Below are 19,243 nucleotides of genomic sequence, written 5' to 3'. Positions count from 1 at the left end.
GGCAGCCCCATTTGGTGTTAAAAAAGAATATTTTTAGATTTATATAACCGTTGTAGCAACGTGCTGTTAAAACAACGTTGTTAATTGTTAAAACACGATTAAAAAATGTGAGATTTGGGTCCTAACCCATCTAACAACACATTACTATATCTACCGTGACTTGGATTCGAACTTGTATCTCTTTCTCTTCATGGCCAGAAGATTCGTTGTTCAATTGACACAACGATACTTTGTATTGAAGCGGGTGCGGGAGTGCTATATATCAACAGCAGATGTAACAATGAAGACTGAAACTTCCGATAAGAAACAAAACTGTGGAGTCACAGTGTACATAAAACAGATCCGGAGATTATAAAAACGCACAGAAAACGTATTCTCAATGCGTTAAGTTATTGTCTTGGGTTTGCCGTTGAAGAAATCAGTAACTAAAAATAATCGTAAAAAACGATTGTCGTTGAACAGGTAAAAAATAACAGTAACACGGACGCACTAGTACGTAAGTAAAGTGGTAAATATATGGGTTTGAGGTTCGATCTTGCTTGTAGGAAAACGGGACGGAATGAGTTTATACCTGACGTGGCTGGAAACATGGGATATAGGATGGTACCGATAAGTGTAAATGTACGTATTTGGAAAAATGCAAAAAAAAAACGAGATCGTAGGAAAACGTGTACGGTTTTTGGTGAAGGTAAAATATATATAGTAAGGTTGGGAAATATGGGACAGCTTTTTATTGTATTTTCTCGTCCCATTCGGTAGTAAACAAAGAACATTCAAATAAATATTAAACCGTATCCTTACGAACTCCATATACTGCTGTAAATTGTTTAAAACAAGAACAGGATATTTGGGTATTATGCACAAAAGGTGTCCCATCTTCTCCCACCCTACTATAGGTGTTTTGACGTTTTTACTCAGATCAGTTTAGTGTGAAAAACTGTCTATCGTATTCATAGCGCTCGTACAGAAGAGTGTATATTGCTTAGAGTAAAGCGGGGCATTTTAAGTAGACTTATTTTAAAGCTAGGAATTGTTATAGGCTGGTTTTGCTAGGTATGAGGTATCGCAGCATGGCGAAGACTAGGGTGCGCAAGTGGACGTGAAAAGACGCGAACTTAGCAAGATGAAGGACGAAACTGGAACCTGAGAGAGATTGGGAAAAATAACCCCTTCAAAAAATCCTCTGCCTTTCATAAGAAATATGCAATATCCTTGCATGGGTATAGGAATGGAAAAACGTTCTAGGAGATATGGGGTGCACGGTGTTGGCAATTAACGCTAAACAATCTGTCGGGCCGCGTTGCGGTGCGTTACGTTACGTTTAAGTTGCTTGGCGCGTCTTATCTCGCGTTTTTCTCTTTACGAGTTCGATTTGATGATGCTCCTATAGGACTACCGGGTAGAGAGCCTTTCCTACGCCTGAAATTGTAAATGTCAATGAATGAATGAAACTTAACTTGTTTAAGCTCGTGGCGGGGTAGGAACAGCCGTTATAACACGGGTGTTCTATTTCAAACACTTCATGCCCGTTACGTGTTACGTAACTTTGAGGGTAAAAATTTTTGTAGAATTTTTTTTTATTTGTTATGTATAGCTGACACTTTGGACAAACCATTAAGGACCACTAGGTTGAAACAAATGTCATTAAGTGGCACACACCCACAATGGTAGCATCATCATCGTCAAGGCTTAAGACGGTAAACTGTGGGCCAGAGGCAGGTGAACCAGCCACTTTGTCACAGTAAGGTAATAAACCAAAACAGGTTTATATATCGACAACTTACAACGCTTGATGGCCTTTCCTACTTCCACTTCCGGTTGATGACGCACTTCCGGTGCTGTCTTTACGTGTGCGTGGTTCGTCTACAAATAAAACAAGAATTTTTTTCAAATAACATTGTGAAATTTTTTTATATTCTGCAAAAATCCTCATAATATATAACCAACACTAAGTTTGTTACGAACAGTTACCAATCATAGTATTCACATTTGATATTTTACAACAGCATTATAATAACTGATCTACCTTGACTTGCAGTGTTTTGGTGGGAGAGAGCTGATGCTTTGCGACGGTCGGATTTTCTGAAATAGTTCAATAATAAAACAAATCAAACAATTAAAAAAAAATCTAAGTTTATCTAACGTAGCACTTCCCAAACGACAGACAGCCCATTTTTCTTTTAAAGTGAGCCTGTTTTGAAATTAAAATGCAATAAATTAAATTTATTTGGAGTAGCGGGTCTATGGGTATGTAATTCTGTAAATATTGTTTATTTATCATTAAATGCGACCAAAAGTGAATAAGAACATGTCCCATCTTACCCCACCATTCTCTATACACACCTGGTGGTTTTATTAGTTTGATGTGTTGAAGACGTTGATTGATTAGATTGTGCAATTGGGATAGATCCGATAAACCCGGCACTTGCGGATAAAGGGGAGGACCGTGTTTGGCCCATTGGCTGGCCATGAAAGGGGGGGCCCTTGTGTCCGAGGGCCGTCGAAGGTCCCTGGTTTGCGGGGTTGTTGGCCCCCGATAGGTAAGAGCTATGCGTGGCAAAGTGGTTGGGAAGGGACCGAGGTGAAGTGGAGGTTCCAAGGTTATATAACACTGATGAGATGCCGCTACCTAGAAGGTTAATTGTTAGTGCTTACTGGATTAATGATCTACCAGAGATATGGTTTTAAATAAAGAAGGCATTTGTACCATACAATATTGTTACATTTACTTCTTTTACCAAAAAAAGCTGTATTGTTATATCATAATCACCAGTAGCATTGGCCAATATTCCTTCTCTTTGTTGGGGGTAACCTGGATTTGACCTTGAATCGAGTTGATGGAGTGATCTTGATTTCTCTTTGTCTTTGCCATTCACTGTAATAATAAAAACTTTTTTGTCTCTTCGATTACGGTAGCGAAGATAAAAAAAATATTCAAACGAAAAGACAGAATAGAGCGACAATACAACAGTTGTTAAAACACGCTTTACAGCTTAAAACATATTTACATTTAGTTAGAAGAAAATCGTGGTCTCTACACTTATAGGGACAATTGGCCACATATGTAAAAGGGGAACTTCACACTGTGGGTAGAAAACTAATTGCTTAGTTATATTTTCCAACAGCGCAGGCCAGATGTTAACAGCGTGGAGCATGCAATTTGCTCTAACCAAGTAGTCACTAATAAGTTGTCTGAGTTGTGAGCAATACAAAAATATTCACCCACAAAGTTACATACATGGCAACTCATAAGCAGGCTTGGAGTATACGCAACAGAGCATCTATGTTATAACAACTGTAGCTTTCTGCTACACCAGAATATTCATCTTACCTTTAAGCAAGGATGATTGGGTGCTAGACTGAACCGAATTATTTCGTTTCTTCTTTTTATCTGAACGGTTGGCCATTGCTTTACCTACTGATGATGAAGAGTGACTGCTACCATGGCTGCGTAACGACCTGAAAAATGTTTTGCTTAAGATATTTATATTCTTGTTTTTTATTATTTACAGTTTTCTTATATACAGTTCCGTTATTTATATCCATGTTTTATTAAAAAAAACATTTTAGTAGCAAAATGGTTAAGTCGATAAAGTTAAACTTTGCAATAGCTATTTCCTAAAGGCATGATACCTATTAAAATCAGTAACTAATTTATATAAAGTTATTTATACCCATGTTTCCAAAATCCCAAATATTAAGGTTACAATCATAAATAAAATTTTACAGAAGAAACTAAAAAACATGATCAAATTTTAGTGTAAACTCAGAAACGTTTTAACTAAATGATGAAATGATGGAATTGTTTTTGAATAGTTTGCATAACATTATAGATACTCATGTACAAAATAGCATTTTCTTCGTATTTTTAAAACGTTTTTTTATCCAAAACGCAATTCAAAGTGTTTAAACACATGTCAGTCACAGTTATTATTGAGTTCTTTTATATTTTACTCTATTTTAGTTAAAACTCATTATATTGCAGAGACTTAATATGTCAGCTACCCTACTCACTAATTTCAATGTAAATCAAATCAAGCCTCACCTGGCATCTTCGTCTTTGTTCTTCATCTCTTGTTGGAGGAGCATCAGTTCCTCCTCTTCTTTTCTCTGATCCTGGAGGTCAACATCCACATGATGCTGAGCAGTTAACTAAGAAAAAAAAAAATCTTGTTTAGAAAAAGAAGATTTTTGTTCTTTTTGTTTAAACTATTTTTTAATCTTCGCCACTATAATTAAAGAAACAAATAAAAGTATTACACTCCATCTTTTAGTAAAAACTCTCGGGACCGTACATTTTGAAATTTAATTAGGTTTTTCAGTTGTTTTATTTTGTAAAAAAAAAATCTTTGCGACATATTCAATTTACCGATTCCATCGCTACTTCTGTACGATCAAGCTCCAATATAGTTGTTCGAATTGCGATGGACACATCTCTATCTTTCTCAGATGACAGAAGTTTCCTTACGTTGGTTTCCAACTGACCATGGAGGGATCTATCTTTTGGAAGCTTGAGCAACGCCTTCATACTAAAATTAGTTTTAAGATTTAAGCTTTAGAGTAGACAGTGGTTTTTTAAAAAGTATTTTTTTACTGAAACAGTAACAAAAAAAATTATGTATGCGGTAACTTTTGTATGGGGCACGAGGTGTATGAAACAGAACGTCACTGTTATAACGACTGTCGTTTTCCGGCTACACAGAATAAAGCAATTTGCATTCATTAAAATATGATGTTGATATTTAACAAGTGTAATGCTAGCTGAAGGCTTCTTTTTAACTTTCTTAAGAGTAGAGGTTCATAGACAGTTAGTCTTATTTTTGCGTATTTAGTAACGGGACCACTGCTAACTTTATGCCATACCCAAATTCTCTAAAAAAATCCTTTAAAATGATTTTTCTAATGCATGTAGAAAACACCAGTGACATTTAAGGGGAACTGGTTAAAACTTCTTACAGTTTTTTTTGTGATTTGTATGCGACCACGAGGCAACAAGGACCTCACTAATGTAAAATATACCTCTGCAAATTACCTGGGTAGTATCTTGCACAGACACAAGCGCACATTAGGTACAGGATCATTGAATAAAGCAAGCACATGTTCGAACAGATGCTCCTTGAAAAACGAGCGGGAAAATAGAGCCATCATGTGACGACATGCATCAAAGAACAAATTTCGGTTCCGATAATTTCGAGAGTAGCAAAGATCTGGAGTTGGAGAATAATTAAAAAAAATTATTCAGTTTATCAATCTGGTAATAGGTGTTTTAAAATAACACATTTTTGTTCATCTTTTCAAAAACGATAGTAGATCATATATAACTTTAAAAAAACGAAGAGAAGGGAATTAACAGCAAAACAATAGTCGTTAAAACAGAATGCTATGAATAAAAGGTGTGGGAAGGGCCTCAGTTAAAAAGAATCGCTGTTAAACCTAAAAGAGTTTGGTGGGGCAAGGAATTTAGACAAGACAAGAAAACTGAGTTTAAAATAGGTTCCAATATGAAAATAAAAACAGTTTTTTTTTTCAAAAATATCATTTTAAAAATGCATTGGGAATATCCCCTTAAAATACTAAATAACCTTAAAATGTATTGCAGTTAGTTATAAACATATTTGCGTTTTGAAACCACAAATTAGGCTTTTTTTAATTTAGAACAAAATAAATACCTTGTATTAAGCGATCCCACATCTCCCTTCGTTGTTCCATTTTCCTGTTGTGTCGAATAAAAACACAAACGGTAGATGCTGCTGCTTGTCTCACAGGAAGATAATGCTGCACGTGAAGTGTATCATGTTAGGTGTATCATATGATGCATCACGTGAAGTGTATCATGAATGAATTCAACATTTTAAATACAGTGGGGCGGGGGGAACCTTTAGCATATGATTTCCAAATATCCTGACTGTGTTTTAAACAATTAACAGCGGTCTATGGGAGTCGTGAGGATAGGATTTTATAATTATTTGAAAGTTTTTTGTTTACTACCAATAGAGATGAGAAAATAGAATGAAAAAGCTCTTCCTTCTTTCCCCACCCTACTATATCAATATCATAGACTCACGTTGGTCGTGAGCAGCTTGAATATGATGGGAGCAAATTTGTAATATATCTGATCTGAGGTTATAACATCTGGCAGGCGCCGTAGATGCGTGACAAGGGTTTCTAGAGGTCGCCAAACGCTCGGCCATTGTTGTTCCAGCCTCGAGAGGGCAGCAAGGAGCGCTCCTATCAACTCAGTAACTCCGTTAACCTGGAATTATAAACAAAAAAATGAAACAATAACAAAGTGAGATGGCTACACAGTATTAGGCAGTCATGTGGGGTTTATGAATAAAAATTAGAGTTAAAATTTATATTTAAACTTATAGAAATTTATATTTTTAGTACAGAAGTGATTAGACATTACTTTTGTTTGTTACATAATTCGTATTAATTCATTTTACAGTTTATTCGTTGTCCTACTTCAAGGGTAATAAATCAGGGTCAGATCCTTCAAATTACTACAGTTGATATTTTTACCTTATTATCGGCAAGGTTCCCACGTATAATGACAGCTGTAAGTGTATCAGGGAGTCGCCGCAAACAAGCGTCAAGCACGCCAGGCACGTGACGTTCACGTAGAAGCAACACTAGGTGGGGTTGGACGAGATACGCAAGCGCTTCTAAACTTTGAGCAACCTAAAAAAATTACATCAAAAAAGGGAAGAAAATTACATCAGTAGTTCCTTACTTTAAATAAATAATGTAACTTGCTTTATCCTGGCTTGGCGGGTTAACTACAGTCATTATAACACAGGTGTTTTATACACCTAGTGCCAGCTTAAAAGTTACCATGTATGTTAGTTTGTAGGTGATTTTTATTGCATAGAAACAGCCTAACATTGAATTATGAGATATTAGTTTACAAATTATTGAACTTACTTTAAGATTGCAAGGTATGAGTTGAATCGCAATATGCATTACAACCCCAAAGTATTAGAACAAAATGCTTTGTATGGCTACTGTTTGAACTTAGGAATCTCTTTATAAAATAAAAAAAATGAAAATGTCACTTACTTCGTGTAAACCTGAAGCAAAATGTTTCCGTACTTGTGGGTCAGCATCGGTGCAAAGTAGAGACGCGCATTCAAGTAACTCGTGTTCAAACGATTCCGTCAAGCAAAACACAACAACAGCCTGAAAAAGATGTACAAATGTACAGTTTTGAACCAAAAAAACTTATATGTACCCGTTAATTCTGTATTACATAAAAAAAACTAAGAGAAAAATAACTGAAAAAATTGAATCAAAGTGCCAAAAATTTGTACAGTAGAGTGGGGTAAGATGGTACATGTTCTCATACTCTTTTCTTTTCATATTTGGTGATAAGCAAACTTTTTTACAGTTATAGAACCATGGTTCCAGCATTTTTAAACAGCGTTGGTATTGCTTAAAAACACAATCAGGAAATATGGGATTTGAGGGCTAACAGTATTCCATCGAACCTTTGATTACTTACCGGAAAATTGTATGCGCTGAGCCGCCTGCATTCTAGGTAATCTTCCATTTTTTCTGGGTTAGGTTGGTGGGGGCATGTTGGGGTAAGGTCAGGGGTGGGTGGGGTTATATGGAGCATGATGGGGTCCTGACCCCCATCGTTAAGGTCAAGGGGTGTACGTCCAACCGTACAAAGCTTTCGGTATATTGATAAAAGCCATGCATGTTGTTCGGCGTTGAAATTTTCTGTTTTTAATTAAAAGTTTAAAATAAACAGGTACATCAAAACCCTTATTAGAATTAAGCGGCGTATATAATGCATGTACTAAAGAAATTTCAGATTAAAAATATTTTCCGTAGTTTTAGTGTAAAGTAATTTTAGGCATAAATTTTTGTTCTGAATAAAAGTTAAAATAAATATACATATATAACAAAAGCTGTTATATAACTACTTACTTGAAATATTGTGGCAAAATCGGCCAAAATTTTTGGCCACACTGAGCATGGTATGATCTTCATTCTGCAAAGCTTGTTCACAATACTTGCATACCAAGGGTACCACATGCTGTACTAAGCAATCTGGAATAAAAATCATATAAATTATGTATCCTTAACAACTGCCACACTAAACAATACTGTTTTTTAGTTTTCCAAATAAGGGTAATGTAAGCTTAGAATCAGCATACACACATCCCAATTGGGGATACACAATTTTCACATAGCAGCGAATTTTAATTTTTGAATTTTTGAAAGGTAATGTTTCATCTTATTTGCATTAGAGCTTGCTCATGATCATGAATAATAAACAGCTTTTTTGCTAAAATGCACATGCCTGCTGCTGAAGACCTTCGCGCCCAAGCAAGGTTAGTCAAAACAATTCATTAGAAAACTTTAGCGGTTACAAAACTAAATGCAGAAAGAGATTTATCTTGTGCCCATTTCCCTGTCAAATTTAATATGCAGTAAAATAATTAACAAAAAGTCCCACCATCATCAAGAAGATCTGTCATGTTTAGAAGAGCCTCCATCGCCGCCTCCCGGACTTGGCTCTCCTCATCACCAGCAAGCTCCACAACTTCATCGAGGATGCATTTGCGTGTCTCCTCAGCTCTGTGAGGAAGACAGTTAAGTTAGTTTTTCTAAGAGGTAATAGGCTCAAGGCTTGTTGCTGCTACCATTGTTGGCAGATGTGTCTTTGGGAAAGACACTTAACGGCTGACACAAGGTGTATGTACACCCGTGTTATAATGACTGTTTTCCAGCAATGCAGGGATAAAGCAAGGTATATTCATTTTACTTTGTAGTTATTACATATCATAAGTGTAACGCCATTTTATAAAAAAAACATGACGGGATGACTGATTTTATTATTATGTAAGTCTCATAAAACAAGCAAAGTGCCCTAATTAGGACTAAAACCCGACACTCCCATATTTTGCAGCTTCTAAAACTGGAGTCTTGACAGACAATAAGCGTTCCGACAAGAATAAACAATAAAATAAACACAGATTTTGGAGTTTGGAAACTTTTATGTGCACAAGGATCATAAAACTTTACAATCATTTTAACAGCCTAATAAACTCCCAAACAAAACAACTGCATAAACAGAGACACAGATGGTTTTATTAAACACATTTATTACACAATGCCCACAGACAGTAAATATTCTTAAACAGCGATATGTTTATTTGTTTAGATTCAAAACCTATAAAACCAGGTAATAAATCAAAATTAAATTTAGTTAATATTTACTTAAGAAATTAGTTGCTTTGTGCAAATATTACCACCACAACTAATATGGTAGTACAGCAAATTACGAAAAAATTACACAATTATGCGGCGCGTTTGGAAATAAAACTAAACAAAATTAGATTACATAACTATGTACGTACATAATTTTGTGGCAAAAACAATAAAAAATCCAGTCAGTAATTTCATTCTATTACTACAAAAACAAGATATTCAGAGAAAGGTATTGTTCTAGTTTGAAAATATGCAACAATATTCTTGACTTACCCTAATGCTGCAGCCACACTGTGCAGATAGGAACACATGCATGCACGAACATTGTGCTCGACGTCCTGACACAGCTGCTTGACAGTATGCACGATGTCTTTTTTAACTCTGAAATCAGAAAAAAATATTAGTGTAAATATTAGTATCTGTCTATCAAATAGTATGAAAAAGTATTGGTATCAGGAAAAAAGATTAGTGTGTCATCACTTGATGAATTAATATAATTAGTTATACATGCACTATCTGGCATTTCAGGATATAAAGTAAAAAGCATAGAGTATATTTTTTTATAATAAAATCCAATGTGATAAGCCCCAATGTACTTACATGTGAGCATCAAACTTTACAGCCACAGCCCCAAGGATGGAACAGCAAGACAAACGTGATGCAGTGGGCTGGGAAAGTTGGCCTTTTGCTATGGCGAGTCCAAGAACCTCCCGTCGGACGGTTTCTTTTGGGAGGAATGGGATGACGGAGAGAAGAGTGTCGAGCCAGGCTTGTGACGAGGCTATGTCAATAAACATGAAGCTATTAAAGCCAATATCAACACAGCTTCACAATGTACTTAAGGTCAGGGCGTGAGGTAAAGGTTGTGCAAATATTGCCGGCAATTTAAAAATAAGCACGATTTTCACAAATTGCTGAGGTCGGTATTGTAGGTGCAGATGGAGTGTCATGTTGAAAAATATAATCACTATTAAGCTTTTGACAGTTTATAATAAACAACAGGCAACCTTGTGTAAGGGTTTCATCAAATGGGATTTTATAAACATAGGGAGTTTTTTTCACAAACCATCCTAATCTTAAAAGCTTTTTCATTGTTCTCGAAGTATTACCCGGTTCTTTGGTGTTCATGTTTGTTATGATGGCTCTAAGAAAATGCTGAGTGTACACAGCAATTGGTAATAGCTCTTCTTTGGCCACAGTGGTAAAGACCTCTGTCGCCGCCAGTTGAACATCTAGGCCTGTTCAAACATTGCCTGCTTAAATATCGGACCAACAGATTGCGTGATATATTAAAAAATATGATCAAATTAAAAGTGGGCCAGCGTTGGTACGAAAAAAAATTAGGTCGATTTGAAATTGGGTTGTTTGTTATGTTATAGAGAATGACAAGAGGGGGAATTTATAGTCTTTAATCCTTTGTGTTTGCAGCAGGCTGTTTGGTGAGCTAATACCAAAGTCAAACACCTTTGAGTGAGATTAAAGTGAAATAGATAGTGATTGATAATGGTACCTGCTGTGTGTAACATCTCTTTGACCTTCGGTAGCACCCTCCTAATGCTTTCGTTTTGCCAGCCCTTGAGTAGGGATGGAAGATTGTGAATCACGCTAAGGAATTGCACTTCTTGCCCTGAACTGAAAATACAAAGTAGGGGGGATTGAATGAAAAGCCCTTAGCCCGAAGTACACAGTGTGAAATTCCTCGGAACCACGAAAAATGGATACACAAGCGAGTTTTAGAAGAGCGCCCGCTATCAGTAGTGGGCGTGCAGATGTGTGTAGGTTGAGAGAAAAGGTGAACAAACCATTGATATCGGTCAAAGGCTCCATTGTCTGGTGTGAGACAGCTTTCCTTTGTTGGGAGCAACTGTCTTAATAAAGGCATTTCGGGTGTCGAAAGGGATTGCTGAGTTACTGATAACACTGCTTTGTGTAAGTTTATCTCCAGCTAACGATTACGTTAAATCAAGGATTAATTAGTAGAAGCAATATCATACGGCTTTGAACTGAGAGTGAGTGAATTGGATTGTTTATACAATTGCTATGCGCTTGAAAATAAAATATGTCGAATAAAAACACACAAACACCTTTTTATTTATGTTGACACATAACATATTCATATGAAACATATCCATAAATTAAGTTTGAAATTTTATCACAAATCAGTATGCTTTATTGCAAGCAATGCAATTAAACCTACACGATTTTATAATAAATCATGATATTAATCATTTAAATTAGAAATTCAATATACAATATACACTGCAAGCTGTCATTCAAATCTAGCACCAGTACATGCTTATAGTTGTATGTATACATAAGCCTAATACCTGAGTAAATACACAGCGCGGTCTACATCACTTAATGTTTCATCCACTGTGAGTTTATCCAGTTCTTCTTGGCTCTACAAATAATGGAATATAACTTTATTACGTCATGTTTGTGTAGACTGTAGACTAGCTTTTCTTTTTATTTTCTTTTTATTTCTTTTTATAAACTAAAAACTGACTGTGCATATGCCGTTTTTTTCTCAATTTAAAAAAAAAAGATTTTGATTGATGATATTCAATTGTATGTAAGGACGTATAGAATTATGAATGCTCATACACACTACTGTGGACCGCCTTTCTCTAGTTTACACTTCTTCTTTCAAAAGTTAAACATGCCCAACCCCATATGCCAACACTGTATTATTAGCATAAAAAATCAATGGCAGCACACAAGACAACATGGAAAATATTAAAATAAACAATATTGGGTTCAATGGCAAGAATAAATATCAAGAAGGTTTGAGAGCAAATATATGCACACAATAACGGACTCCAGTCCATTCTGGTAGGGCCATATGAAACAAAATAGAAAAAGCAGTCAGAACCCATTAAATTCAGTGTGTACCAAAAATGTATAAAATAATAATAAACAAACTTAAAAGGAATATAAAAGATTGTGATAAAAATAGATAATATTCCGTCTCATCAACTCTACAGTTAAGTAGGTGTATATATTGAATGTGAGAAAAGAAATGCATCCAATTCTACTTTAAACAATGGCACAAAAGTATCTATTCATTCATGATTACTGATGTTCTCACCTTAAGACTGGTTCTAACATCCTTTTCAATGTTAAACTCTTGTATGTCATCTTCCAAGGAGGCCATATCACTGCTGAGGTCCATCATGGTTGATTGAGGTCTAAGTTGGGACGGATAAGAGTCACGGGACGGGGTGGGTTTACAAACTCAGTATTTGCCTACATTGCCCACTGCTATACCAGGCATTGCAAGCTTAGAGCAATTGGGTGTATTTTTGGCTATGAAAGGTTATACAGTTCTGTGGACTAATTGGTCTATAAGCCTGGTGAATTATGAAAAACACTATACTTATAAAACAAACATGAACTGTAAGATTTGTATATATAACATTCAGGTATAATACTGACTGCAGTTGACCACACGCAACATATTTGTACATAAGAACACATAATTATTTTATGCCATTATTGTATATTTCAGCCTACAAACAGTTTACACTTTTATTCAATCGACATAACAAAATCTTATACACCTGACTCTAAAACCTGTCTTTTTCTCCCCGAGTCTGAGTCATCTAAAATCTTTTGCGCAAAAGAAAACACGGAAACTTTATGTCTACGCACGCGTTTTCGACATGTTTGCCCAAAGTTAGTAGATGTTGTGTTTGCCTAACGTCGCACACGGCTTGGTTTGTTACCGAGTTACCAATCTTTTTCACTATTGCGATGTCGCCTCAAGTGATGAAACATCACAGACGAGCTAACATTGCCTTGGTTTGGGGAGCAGGAAAACAACTTAAATTGAACATAAGTAACTACTTCATCTTTGATTTTCAAGAATAATTAGAAATATGTCGATCTTGGTATCTAAACGATACGCTTCTACAGAAATAAAAGCTTACACTTAGGCTACAGCAAAAATACAGACTCTGAGGCATATATACTTTTATTAAGTTATCAATTACTGCAAAAAGTACGCGTGTTTTGTTTAAGGGCCTAGTGTACACGATTGTAATTGGTTTAAAATGTTACATGCTACATCAAAACTTGACACCTCTTCAGTTACACGTATTTTCAAGTCGTAATTGCGATGCCAAACCATCGGGTGCTTTCTGGCAGTGAACTGCAACACAGCCCTGTGCAAAAGTAGAATACGTGAAGTTAAAATAACGAATCATTCTACTACATATTTATAACTATTTTGCTGGAATTACGGAAGTGAGACGAATTTTATATCGATTACCTTTCTAATGCTCATACCCAGCTCGAGACTAATTATCTTGCCGGACAAATTTTGGAAACCTTTCCAATGGCCGACTTGTCTGAAAGTATTTTCGTTTTCATGCCACTGCAAGAAACACCCTTCAGTAGTGCAGATATCACAGCAACCACCTGGTCCTATTTCCGTCTGTTTATCATAAAATAATTTACTTGTGTTAACACACCTCGTGTCAGCTTACGAGTTACCATGTATATATATGTTACTTTGTGGGTGATTATTTTTTTGGAAGATTTTTTGTGTATGGCTAATAATTTGGACAACCCATTACTGACCACTGGGTTGGAGCAATCGCCGTTAAGTGTCTTGCCAAAGGACAACGGTTGCAGCGACGAGCCTGGAACCTATTATCTACATGGCTTTGCGACGGAGTTTATACATTTCACATGGAAAACAAAATGTGTATACGACTAACCTACTGAACTACATGACATTTAAGTCTAGAAAACCAAATATTCATTTTAATGTTAAGTTTTATTATTACCGCAATGCACGCTGGTTTTTGCATTACGGGGTGCATGCATAACGATCCCACGCAAGACTTCAGTCCAAACCTGTAGCAATTTGGATCTGGTGTTTGATTATGTTGTATCTGCAAAGTGGTGGTTAGTATGGCGTGAAAGGCTACAATCTATAGTGGGTGGGATAGGATGCTTTATTTTCTCTTTTCGTCTCATTTGGTCATCAACAAGATTTTTTATAGAATTATATAACCGTATACCCGCGACTCGAAAATAGCACTGTTAATTGTTAAAAACACGAACAGGAAATATGGGTTTTAGGTGCAGCTAACCGGATCCCATCTTACTTCACAGTACTACTAAAACTACAGCACAGTTAGAAACGCATGTACGTACAGCACATTGTCGCTGGTGATCAGTTATGTCGGTTTCGATGGAAGAACAACTGCATAAGGTGCATGTTCTTCCCTGTTGGAAATTATTTGTTTTTTTAATTTTAAGTAAACATGTCGATGTTTATTTCAAGTGAACATTTCGTATTTTCTTACCCAGCCTCGGGTTCAAAATAATCTCTACCAGCATTCGTATAATGTTAAGGCAGCATCTGAACGAACCGTCCCCTGTACACACGCAGTACTCGCAAATATCCACGTTAACAATACTTCCTGTCTGTATAGAAATATATATAGTATTATAAACTTGACTTAGAGAGGACAGATAAACAAACTGATTTATTTTACCCGTATGGGTGCTTCCACACCGCGAAAAATCATGTCCAGAGTTCTTTTACAATAACCCTCTATCTCCATTTCTGTCGAGTAAGCTCTGAAAGCATCGGACCAGCTGATATGAGACGACTGGGCATATACAACTGTCAAAAGCAATGCAAGTACTACAAACATACGCATTCTAAGTATAGGTCAAAATCAAAGAAATCTGCTGCATTTAAATACCGTATTTAGTGGCAAATCATAAACAACCATAAAGTTCCAACTTAAACTATGATAAAGATACACTCCTAATCTTGACGAAATAAACTTAGAAATGATACATTTCTATATAGCTGCTTTATAAATAATAGTAGTGTTAAATGCAGAATAGTAATTAAAAACACATCAGTTGAATCAGCATTGAACGAAAAACAAGTGAAAGTTGGCCCGTTACCGAATGACGTCTTTTATTGAGGAAGTAGTTACAATAGATTGACGGTAAATGAAATCGACGAATAACAACTTGGAATTGGTTGTAAAATAACACTACATTACACATTCACAAAATGGAGCAGTTTTAATCGACATTGATAAAATAGGTTCCAAAAAGCCCATAGTATTCCATTTTCCTAATCGTGTTTAAACGGTCTTTTAGAGTCGTTAGAAAAACCCAAAATTAGAAAAACCTTCCATACAGCATTGGGGTGTTTCAAGATGTATTTTGTTCCGCACGGTGTCGCAGCAGATCTAAATGGTTACGTCATTGAAAATTGGTATTTCATCTTACCCTTTCCATCAGCTGTCATTCCTATACCATCCTAAAACGTTCTTTCGCGTCTATATGCAAACGAATTACCGCATGACCGACATTAAATTACTTCATTTACAGGGCGCTTTCAAACAATTTCTTTCAGTGAGCCCAGACGTTCGGCTTAATGGTGCTGCTATCAATTATTAAGAACCAAAAACGTGTGGAGAATCGTTTTCAAAGCTACTAACAAGGAAAAGTGCGATGTTGTATAAACCTGGCGTACCTTAAGCTCTATAACGATGACGCTAAATTATAACACAGCGCAATAGCAAAGGATAACAAGTACACGCTTTGACAGGATATTAAGAGCGGAGATTAACTTAATCGACAAAGACTGGTATTGATTTTCCCCGTCTGTGCATGTTTGTCGATATTGTTCTATATTGAACTGCTAGCGCTGCTAAAGGCAGTCGTATTTCGTAAGAACGACGTTTATATTAATTTGTAAAGGAAAATCATTTGAAAATTGTACAACGTTAAATTGGAAAGCGAATGAATTCAGTAATTTTAAAGCAATTTTGAGCCCCAACAATGTACTAAGGAAAAATAGCGAACACCCTTACTATATTCAGAAAAATAATCGATTAAAATAAAATTATAATATTTCGTGGAATTTTATCGCTGCACCAGAAACCAATGTTAAGCATTGGGAAACTGCAGTCGATAAAAACTGCTGGCATTTGGCAATGCTTACCAATCACCCCATCAGTTCTCCTTTCCCGATAACTTTGTTTCGGCATCTTATTAGAACAAGACGGCCCCGCCTTTCTCTTCGTTTCGCCAACGTCGCTTTACCGTTGACAGCGCAGCTCTGCGCATTAACGATTATTTCGGATTTGCTTGTGACATCCAGCTGTTTATATCTCTTATTTCACAGGTGCAAGTATAAGACGAGCAGTTTTTACATCAGAATAAAATATCTAATGATATACAGATAAGAAGTTCATTTTAAGAAGATTTAATTCGAATAGTGTATAAAGCTAATTTTACAGATTGGTACTGTCGCAGTTTTAGATTAGGGTTTTATTGTTGTTTTGCTAACAAGTTATGTTATAAATTGAATACTGCAGTCACTGGATTTTTGACTAAACAGAATTAAAAGCGGGAAATTGCAACAGCTCAGGTAAGTTTGGTATATTTGATGGGCCGTTTTTTTATAACAAAAAGTTTTACAATTTTTAGTTTTATTATATAAATTTATTTGTTGTTTTCTTTTGTTATTTTTAGAACAAAATTTTAACATAGTTTTTGTTTTTGCAAACCAATATTTAAAACTAAATTTAATTTTTGGGTTCGTTATGAATAACCTGTGTAACCGTGCAAAATACTCCCAAAAAGTTTTCGAATACTGAAAGGTTACTGTGTTATTTCCAACAGTATATTTCGGTTAATCAAGTTTTAGCATCATCGCGCTATCGATGGTGTAATATCTGCATCTTATACAAGCGTACGTGCTATGCGGTTAAGCGCTTTGTGGTTTATAAACGCCCAAGTTTTGTGTTTTTTTACTGGAAAATTATACGAGTGTAACCTAGTTTATATTATTTATGCGATAAAAAAAACTGCCGATTGAAAAACTACGAAATTTACAATTAAAGTGAAAATGTTTCAAGTTTTAAAAATTGTTCATTTGTTCATCCAGTTAGATATAGAAATGCAGCGTTTTCCTATAATAGTCGACGTGCGGTTGCGCTTAGAAAAATGTGTTACGAACCCGCCCTGTCTCCCGGCCAGCATCAGCAGACGGAGAGTAAATAATTTATAAGCCCGATTGCCTGGTGCCGTTTTCGTTTCTACCTCCTATCTGTCTTTTGTTCTTTTTGTGTCCAGGCAGTTCTCTGACCCGAGACATGTCCGTCGAGTCCTTTTAGAGCAGGTTAAGTTATCATTTGTTTAAACAGTTCGAAAGTTTGTTGATTGCAGAAACGTGCGCATAGGATTGGTCCAGCATGGCAGCAATTTATAAAAAAATATAAAAAGGCAGCACCTTTTGTGTTCAGTTAGCCACTACTGTGAAGTTATTGAAGAAAATATATTTCCAAAACGTGTTCTTGGGTAGGAGTTGCATGAATTGCGTAATTTAAAAGAATTTAAACCTGGTCGGTAGCACATATGCATTGTTTAATGTTATAACGCTGTAGGTGCAAAACAACTTTCATAAAAACAAATCCAGAAGGTGCTGAACTACTGTTAAAGTTTTTAAAGTTTCATTTTTAAGCTTCCCGTTCGTGCGATAATTAGTAAGCAGAGACTGCGGGCGTTTTCGCAGCAGGTGGTCTTGGTAACGACCGAGCTGGAAATCATCCCAATTCAGTGCGGTTGATTAAGTGCGTCAGTGCCTATTCATTTTTGTCATATTGAATTCAACCCAGTTAGGCGCGCTGGGACGAGAAATCCGGCAGCTGCCACGTCTATGCTCGCCGCATCGCCACATAAAATATCAAACCGAGAAATCAGTCTTTTCGCCACATAACATGAATCGGCCTGCGAGGAAAATTTTCCGACGGATTTTTTTATTCTATAAAGTTTCGTCGCTTTCGCAATCTTTCAAAAAGTTTTCGGACCGAGATATGTTCACATCGGTCGATGCTTTATTGATCGCATTCGCCTCGTAGTAGGCACGGACGGATGTGAATTAGCTGTCCAATTACCAGCCCTCTCTCTTCCTTTGATATTTGGCGGTGTGACGTCACAAGGGTGAGTCACGTGGGCCTGAAGATGAACAGAGGACAGGACGTGACCCGGCTAATTATTTCGCTTCTCCTGGGAGCAAGCTAGAGGAGAAGAGTGGCAGCAGGAGTAGGAGACGATACGGATATTAATTATTTAGGTAGTCCGCATCTTGCTCAATCCCAGGGGATAGCAGGGCCGAAAGTCGCAGGTAGTTCGGCCACCATTTCATTACTGTCCTAAAACGAACAGTTCTTAATTTCGAGTCGATTTGAAAAGACCACTTTTACCGAACTCCTGCAACAGCAGGTGGGCTACTCGTTGCGTTGATGCCAAAAATGAGATATCGCTTTCTACGCCGAAAGCTTTTTCGCCAAAAACGTACGAATTGAATTCCCATCGATTTTCATAATCGGGCCGTCACTAAAGTTCCCTACAAGCCAGGAAATTGTCGCGCTTATGCTCTCGCGTAGCCTTTGACCATAAAATGACGTCATATAATCAGCATTACGTCATGGCCTCGCTTTCCGCCCGTTTCAAAAAGCTCACACTTGACGGGATAGTGGAATTCTACGCGTGACATATGCTGGCCGGCCATTCATATCGTTAAAACATGGCCCTGTTGATGTTTATGGCGGTTACTTTATGGTCGCCCGGGTGCTGCCAGCGCAGTGTGCTGCACTTGCTTATTTTTATCCGTTCTGCGCGCAGTCGTAATTATTCTTCGCTGCTCGCTTGCTTGGCCTAAACTCATAAACTAATTAGTCTTGTCTATAATGCATTAGCGTGGCCAGTTCGCTCTTAGCTTCTAGTGGCAACGCAACTGTACAGTGATATCCGAAGCTTACCAGGTGACCCGAGTCATATATACTTTCTCCGGTCAGGTAAGCTTGTTAAGTAGGACCGAACGCAGGAGACTGAACACTGCATTGGTCAATCAACGTAAAAGGGTTTGTTGCAACAGTTGTGACTACAAACATGTGCAAGTGAAGAGTATATTGGTATAGGTATAGATACTTATCAGCGAGTATTATTTTTGACTTATATGGTCATGCTGGGGGAC

The 19,243-nt window shown here is 36.7% G+C and overlaps 3 protein-coding genes across 6 annotated transcripts in view; 1 reads left to right on the top strand and 2 right to left on the bottom strand.

Moving 5' to 3' along the window:
- Positions 1-214: 214 nt before the first annotated feature.
- On the bottom strand, positions 215-12,601 carry LOC149731529 (serine/threonine-protein phosphatase 4 regulatory subunit 4-like). 2 transcript variants are annotated; one of them, XM_089885026.1, is made up of 22 exons: positions 12,311-12,599; positions 11,550-11,623; positions 10,733-10,854; positions 10,332-10,460; positions 9,823-10,003; positions 9,496-9,603; positions 8,468-8,589; positions 7,936-8,058; positions 7,502-7,725; positions 7,060-7,179; positions 6,523-6,681; positions 6,065-6,253; positions 5,670-5,775; positions 5,033-5,207; positions 4,370-4,529; positions 4,046-4,152; positions 3,332-3,459; positions 2,771-2,875; positions 2,344-2,629; positions 2,027-2,082; positions 1,785-1,863; positions 215-1,419 (listed from the first exon to the last, which is right to left on the bottom strand). In XM_089885026.1, exons 1-22 carry the CDS (start codon positions 12,395-12,397, stop codon positions 1,341-1,343), a joined length of 2,919 nt encoding a protein of 972 aa, XP_089741152.1. In that variant the 5' UTR covers positions 12,398-12,599; the 3' UTR covers positions 215-1,340. The 2 variants fall into 2 exon arrangements, with proteins under 2 accessions (XP_089741152.1, XP_089741153.1); XM_089885027.1 differs by lacking the exon at positions 11,550-11,623 and having other exon boundaries at positions 12,311-12,601.
- Positions 12,602-13,177: 576 nt separating this feature from the next.
- LOC149731528 (uncharacterized) lies at positions 13,178-14,956 on the bottom strand. The gene is made up of 6 exons (XM_089885041.1): positions 14,730-14,956; positions 14,538-14,658; positions 14,386-14,457; positions 14,013-14,120; positions 13,493-13,657; positions 13,178-13,385 (listed from the first exon to the last, which is right to left on the bottom strand). Exons 1-3 carry the CDS (start codon positions 14,895-14,897, stop codon positions 14,405-14,407), a joined length of 342 nt encoding a protein of 113 aa, XP_089741167.1. The 5' UTR covers positions 14,898-14,956; the 3' UTR covers positions 13,178-13,385; positions 13,493-13,657; positions 14,013-14,120; positions 14,386-14,404.
- Positions 14,957-16,401: 1,445 nt separating this feature from the next.
- LOC149731526 (sodium channel protein type 3 subunit alpha-like) overlaps positions 16,402-19,243 on the top strand; it is a 28,536-nt gene continuing 25,694 nt past the window's right edge. For 2 of the 3 annotated variants that reach the window (XM_089885021.1, XM_089885020.1), the window contains exon 1: positions 16,402-16,633. The gene's annotated coding sequence lies outside the window, so the exon portion shown is untranslated. The remainder of the gene's footprint in view (positions 16,634-19,243) is intronic. The other variant, XM_089885023.1, reaches the window with a different exon arrangement.

Source organism: Ciona robusta, chromosome 9 (genome assembly GCF_009617815.1).
Source record: "Ciona robusta chromosome 9, ASM961781v2".
Classification (NCBI taxonomy): Eukaryota; Metazoa; Chordata; class Ascidiacea; order Phlebobranchia; family Cionidae; genus Ciona; species Ciona robusta.
This window is presented reverse-complemented; position numbering and strand designations above follow the sequence as displayed.